This window comes from Gymnodraco acuticeps, unplaced genomic scaffold (genome assembly GCF_902827175.1).
Source record: "Gymnodraco acuticeps unplaced genomic scaffold, fGymAcu1.1, whole genome shotgun sequence".
NCBI classification, from domain to species: domain Eukaryota; kingdom Metazoa; phylum Chordata; class Actinopteri; order Perciformes; family Bathydraconidae; genus Gymnodraco; species Gymnodraco acuticeps.
In genome coordinates, this window is record NW_022989995.1 from 41,091 (window position 1) to 48,366 (window position 7,276).

At 46.1% G+C, this 7,276-nt stretch overlaps 1 protein-coding gene across 1 annotated transcript; it reads left to right on the forward strand.

Annotated features, from left to right (window-relative positions):
- Positions 1-340: 340 nt before the first annotated feature.
- Positions 341-6,770, forward strand: LOC117544067 (CCN family member 1-like). Its single transcript, XM_034212854.1, has 5 exons — positions 341-795; positions 2,678-2,891; positions 3,481-3,843; positions 4,198-4,400; positions 5,617-6,770. Exons 1-5 carry the CDS (start codon positions 727-729, stop codon positions 5,956-5,958), a joined length of 1,191 nt encoding a protein of 396 aa, XP_034068745.1. The 5' UTR covers positions 341-726; the 3' UTR covers positions 5,959-6,770.
- Positions 6,771-7,276: the final 506 nt, after the last annotated feature.

The window sequence follows — 7,276 nt, forward strand, 5'->3', positions numbered from 1 at the left end:
GCACAAGCCAACGCTTAATGTGCAGACCTTCCTGCTCTCCAACAAAACACTTTTTTACGGGCTCCTGGGATGACAATGGGAATGCCGTTTTGCCTACCAATCATGGGAACCTGAGGACAGGCCTGTATTTCCTGGAATGCGGCCCATTCGGAAAGAGATGGAGGGAACACAGGATGTCCTGAGCACAGTGTCCCGCAGCAGCAGGGAGGACAGAGTGGAAGACTTGTTCACAGGAACTTCACCACTTCCTCTGGTAAACACTCCACCATCACGGAAAGGGATTCCCCACCTGAAATCTGCTTTCCATTACTACTGCCCTAGGTTCTCAAAGCCTGACGTACAGTTTGCCAGTCCACAATAACAACGTGATCTGAGGATACTCTGTCAGGACTTCATACCAACAAACAGCAGCACCTCCCTCTGGACACTCCAGCTTTATTGAAGGGGAGAGTCAGTGATATCACAGCGGGGGCGGGGGCATGTGTGTCTATAAGTAGTTGGAGAAGGCGCTCTGTGAGTAGAGTTGAGCTGACCTGTGCCAACAGCAGCACACTGTCGAGCAGACGGGTGTACCTCTGGTGCACAGACTGTGGATACATTTCATCCTGGAGCTCATAAAGCAAACGTCCTTCTCTCTGGACTTTGGACGGTCGACCTGAACATCTTCTAACTTCTACAGTTCTTTATACCTTGGGAAGGTTCTACCTTTTTGTCCCTGTATTCAGGATGCTCAGCGCTGTGACCCTGCAGCAGATCCTCTCCAGCCTGTTTGTGCTGGGCAGCGCTGCAGTGATGGTGAGCATCTGCCATGTGGCTCTGATTTATCTATTCTCTTTAATCATTTCTCTGTGTAAAATTTGATATTGTTTAGTCATTATATTTAATATGAATTGATGTAATTGAAATGTATTTGGGTTCAGACATATGTTTTGACAAATATATTTTTTAAATGAATTCTAAGTTCCTGCTTTATTGACTCTATTGTCAGAACTCAAATACATTTTCACATGGCACCATCATCTACACTGAGCAAAAATATAAATGCAACACTTTTGTTTTTGCTCCCATTTTTCATGAGATGAACTCAAAGATCTAAAACATTTTCTATAAACACAAAATAACCATTTCTCTCAAATATTGTTCACAAATCTGAAAAAATCTGTGATAGTGAGCACTTCTCCTTTGCCGAGATAATCCATCCCACCTCACAGGTGTGGCATATCAAGATGCTGATTAGACAGCATGATTATTGCACAGGTGTGCCTTAGGCTGGCCACAATAAAAGGCCACTCTGAAATGTTCAGTTTTATCACACAGCACAATGCCACAGATGTCGCAAGTTTTGAGGGAGCGTGCAATTGGCATGCTGACAGCAGGAATGTCCACCAGAGCTGTTGCCCGTGAATTGAATGTTCATTTCTCTACCATAAGCCGTCTCCAAAGGCGTTTCAGAGAATTTGGCGGTACATCCAACCGGCCTCACAACCGCAGACCACGTGTAACCACACCAGCCCAGGACCTCCACATCCAGCATGTTCACCTCCAAGATCGTCTGAGACCAGCCACTCGGACAGCTGCTGCAACAATCGGTTTGCATAACCAAAGAATTTCTGCACAAACTGTCAGAAACCGTCTCATGGAAGCTCATCTGCATGCTCGTCGTCCTCATCGGGGTCTCGACCTGACTCCGGTTCGTCGTCGTCACCGACTTGAGTGGGCAAATGCTCACATTCGATGGCGTCTGGCACGTTGGAGAGGTGTTCTCTTCACGGATGAATCCCGGTTTTCACTGTTCAGGGCAGATGGCAGACAGCGTGTGTGGCGTTGTGTGGGTGAGCGGTTTTCTGATGTCAATGTTGTGAATCGAGTGGCCCATGGTGGTGGTGGGGTTATGGTATGGGCAGGCGTATGTTATGGACGACGAACACAGGTGCATTTTATTGATGGCATTGTGAATGCACAGAGATACCGTGACGAGATCCTGAGGCCCATTGTTGTGCCATTCATCCACGACCATCACCTCATGTTGCAGCATGATAATGCACGGCCCCATGTTGCAAGGATCTGTACACAATTCCTGGAGGCTGAAAACATCCCAGTTCTTGCATGGCCAGCATACTCACCGGACATGTCACCCATTGAGCATGTTTGGGATGCTCTGGATCGGCGTATACGACAGCGTGTTCCAGTTCCTGCCAATATCCAGCAACTTGGCACAGCCATTGAAGAGGAGTGGACCAACATTCCACAGGCCACAATCAACAACCTGATCAACTCTATGCCAAGGAGATGTGTTGCACTGCGTGAGGCAAATGGTGGTCACACCAGATACTGACTGGTTTTCAGACCCCCCCAGACCCCCCCAATAAAGCAAAACCTTGTGCCTACAGTAAGGCACACCTGTGCAATAATCATGCTGTCTAATCAGCATCTTGATATGCCACACCTGTGAGGTGGGATGGATTATCTCGGCAAAGGAGAAGTGTTCACTATCACAGATTTTTTTAGATTTGTGAACAATATTTGAGAGAAATGGTTATTTTGTGTATATAGAAAATGTTTTTAGATCATAGCATTTATATTTGTGCTCAGTGTAGATTGGATGAATTGTCCTCTTATATTTTTTGAAGCACACCCTCTCCTTGTCTCACATGCTGACCTCTGACCTGCTCCTCAGGCAGACAGTGGGTGTCCCGCTCAGTGCACCTGCCCCCCCTCGCCCCAGCCCTGCCCGGCGGGCATCAGCTGGGTGACCGACCGCTGTGGCTGCTGTAAGGTCTGCGCTCGGCAGTTCAATGAGGACTGCAGTGCCACCCAACCCTGCGATCACATCAAGGGGCTGCGCTGCCACCTGGGGGCCGGAGGAGACCCGGGGAGGGGGCTGTGTCGAGGTGAGTGGGGGCACATTGTTAAGCTATAGTCCAAAAATTGCTGTTAACTGTGTACCGATGAAGATGTTATAGTGAGTAAATATACATTCTCTACCCCGCCCCCTATACTTAGTCCACGCCCTCATCCATAACTCCTGTCCCTTGAACTTGTGTGAGGTCCTACACACTCAGCAGAAGTTTCTGAGGTTGTGTGCTACAGGAGAAGTACATTTAGAGCCAAATTGAAACAGGAAATAGTAACATTTATATTGACATTTATAACAATTCTAATCATTGAAATGTTTCACCTGAAGATGAGAGACAACAGAGACGATTGTCCCACAGAAAATCATTGACAAAACCAGAAACACATGTTGATTTTTTTTTATGAGTTTATGTACGAACACATGCTTTGTCGTTCTATGAAGTCAAAGGGCTCTCCTCTCAACTGTGTTTCCTGTTCCTGTTTTTGCTTGTGTGTGTGTGTGTGTGTGTGTGTGTGTGTGTGTGTGTGTGTGTGTGTGTGTGTGTGTGTGTGTGTGTGTGTGTGTGTGTGTGTGGTGTGTGTGTGTGTGTGTGTGTGTGTGTGTGTGTGTGTGTGTTTTGACAGCGGAGGCCCAGGGTTTGCCCTGTGAGTTCGGGGGCCGGGTGTACCAGCATGGAGAGGACTTCCAGCCCAGCTGCGAGCACCAGTGCACCTGCATGGACCGGGTGGTGGGCTGCATGCCCCTCTGCCCCCCCCAGGTGCCACTGTCTACCTGGCGCTGTGCGCGACCCCGGCTGGTCAGCCCGGAGAGGGGCTGCTGTGAGGAGTGGGTGTGTGACGACAACAACCACATCGATGAGGAGCCAGACGAGCCGACACACACCTCCCTGCCAGACAGCCAGCGGCCCCCCAACCACATCAGTGCCCTGCTGCAGGCCCCGCTCCAGCCTTGGCACCGAGCTGCCACTGGGAGGGCAACGTTTAGAGGTAAACATCACAGCAATGCTTCTCCTGATGCCCACATCTAACACTGACCTGGTCTGAAGGAGATGTTTCATGTGGAGGCAGGAGAGGGACCAAACGTCAGACTGCCTGAACACACAATTTTCTAGAATATGAAACAGTTGCATGGTTAAGCAAATTCCAAGAAAAACTGGGTTTGAATCCAACTGATTTCAGAGAGATATTAAGCTTAAGACTTCTGACACAAACCTCAGCTTTTTGGGCAAAAGATAGAACCACATAAGGATCATATAATCCGGGAATAATAAACAAATGGATGACAGTTTTGTTTATTGTTTGATTGTACCTCAGTGCCTTTGCTATTTGGCTTTCCAACAGAGATGGTGTCCTTTCCCATGTCTGAGGAGTTACTCCAATCCAGCTGTTTCCCACAAACCACAGAGTGGACCGAGTGCTCCACCACATGTGGGATGGGCATCTCGAGCCGAGTGACCAATGACAACCGGGACTGTCAGCTGGTGAGGGAGAGCAGACTGTGTCAGGTCCGGCAATGTGAGCCTCAGCTTGCTGTAGCTAACAAGGTATGCTAAAGAAAAACCCAGGAAGGATGTTGAGCTAAGTGTTTGATTGAACTATCCATCCATCCCATTCTCTTCACAACACTGTTTATAAAGATACCCCTGACTTCATTCTTTGCTCATAACGGCCACTCGAGTTTGCTGTCTAACAACAACAAAAGTAATAGTTGTCATTAGCTGCTTGCACAGACTACCTACATCACCTTCTGTTAGTCAAAATGATATTTTGTTTAGGTGAGTCCTTGCTTATTATCACATTTAACTATAGTTATTCATTTGTAACAGCAGTATGCAATAGCATTGAATTTGGAGACATATTTTTGGGATTCTTGCATCCAACAACACAGAAAGATTACATTTGCAATATGTATCTGTAGCGTTCTCTTTTGCCTTGAGTCTTTGTTTTGCTTCCAACACCTTGACATAATAATGACATCAGAAGAGCAAGCGTCTTCTCAAGCGTACTTTAGGTGAGGTCATTTTCAGAGATGGGGTCGTTACTAAAAAAAGTAATATATGACACTACTTTGTTACTCTCTACATAAAGTAATTCGTTACTTTACTCGTTACTTTACTCGTTACTTTACTCGCAGGGCCGGCCCGCCCCTCCCTGCAGGCAGATCACGCAGACTGCTAAAGTTTCAAATGTTCTCTTTAGTTCAGTTTCCATTGAGTTTCCATAAGACTGATCCAGATCCTGAATGTTTTCCTATCTGACCGTGGATGTCCTCTGTCTCCTGCTATCTGTATATTTTGCGCAGTCTATCTCTGCTCACGCTGTTGCGTCGGCGTGTTCTCCTGCGTCTTGCCATGTGTCGCACTGGAACCAGACTGGAGCACACCGCAAAGACTTCAGCCGAGCACGTACGAACTGCGCATGCGTGAGTGGCAATAACTCTCCTTACCAGCAGGCGGCGGTAGTGTGTATTCGTCATTCAAAACAGGCAACAACCGGAAAACAGAGAAGAAGAACAGACTACGTGATATAAACAAACAACAAATAGCTGTGCGTTAGCTTCACCTTAGCATGTGTTCTTTGCAGGTGCTTGTTGAGGTTTGATTATTATTATTATTATAATATTATTTACCAACTCTGGTCATTTTCACATAGTATGGAAAATGAATAACCAAACTAATGAACACTGCATAGTTCCTTCAGGAAAATTCAACAGAAATCTCATGATGTCGCATTAAAGGTGGCTCTGTTTCTTTCATCCAGAAGGGGAAGAAGTGTCAACGGACTATCCGCCCCCAGGAGCCGGTCAGAATCTCCTTCGCTGGATGCTCCACGATACACCGGTATCGGCCCCGCAGCTGTGGGACATGCAGCGATGGCCGCTGCTGCAGCCCCTCCCTGTCCCGCACCGTGCGGCTGCGCTTCCACTGCCCCGATGTAGAGGGCTTTTACAGGAACGTGATGTGGATCCAGCGCTGCAGCTGCACCACCAGCTGTGGTCCGTACAGCGCTCCCTCCAGCCCGGCAGTCAGCCTCCACAACGACATCCACACCTTCAGCCCGTCAGTCAGCCTCCACAACCACATCCACACCTTCAGGCGCTGAGGCTCCACCCCCCCTCGCCTGGCACACTGGGGAAAGACATTTCCCCAGCCCTCCCTAAATCCACAACCTGCCTGTCAGCTGGGTGTGCTCCTGCCCCCCCTCTACCCAACTCAGCAAAACACTCGCTTGCACTTTAAGCCCCCTGCCACAATGACATCAGTTTGTCTACACATGAGGTGTGTTACAACAGTACGCTGTTAGACTGTGGCCAGAGAGATTTCACTGAAACTCCTTAACTTAATTATTATGTCCTCTCCACAAAGGGTGATGGTTTGTCATATAGACGAGGATCAGTAGTGATGTAAAATATGGACATTTGAAATAATGATGAAGAACTGAATGACCAAAGACATATCCATTATTGACTATAGTGGCTGTGTTCTCTGTTCCCTGTGCTTTGTGTTACAATGTTTCCTACACATGTCCTGTGTGTGTGTGTGTGTGTGTGTGTGTGTGTGTGTGTGTGTGTGTTGTGTGTGTGTGTGTGGTGTGTGTGGTGTGTGTGTGTGTGTGTGTGTGTGTGTGTGTGTGTGTGTGTGTGTGTGTGTGTGTGTGTGTGTGTTGTTAACTTCCATGTGAGATTGCTGAGACAGAGATAGATTAATATGTATATGCTATAGATTAAAGCATATGGACTAACTCTTATTGTGGAGTGGTAAATTCCAAGGATCGCCTAATTTTTCGGGGTGTGATTTTGTACATAGAATTCCTTTTTTTAAGTAATGAAATGATGCTATATATTTAAGACTTGTCATACACGTCCATTGTCTTTAAACAACTGCACATCAAATAAAAACGTATCAACCTGAAAAGTGTCTAATGACTTGGCTAATGTTCCAGTTGATGAACTTAGAATATGAGATTTCTACTTGTTTTGTGACACTTTGGTTCTCATGGATAACATTGGAGAAACCTCCTTTTTTTTTTTTAAACCATTCACTTCAAAACCCTGTCCAGCTCTTTTCTAGTGAATACATTTGTATTTGTATTGGACCTTAAATGTATGTAACATAAATTGGTTCACAAACCTAAATAAAAACACAGGACTGAAAAAAACAAGAATAACTTAAAAGCCAAATTAAAGTGTAGTAGGGTATTCAGTTGGCCTTTAAAGGTATAAATAGATTAAATACTATTAAACTAGCAATTAACAAATATGATGACCCATGATGGAAAGGAGCAGATACAATAAAATGAGTAACATGAAACCAAAAACACAATTAAAAGTCAACACAACAATCTACAATCAGCAAAACAGGTTACCTGACATCTTCGTACTGTTTAATTATTCTTTCTTCATACATTTTCTTGAACCTAA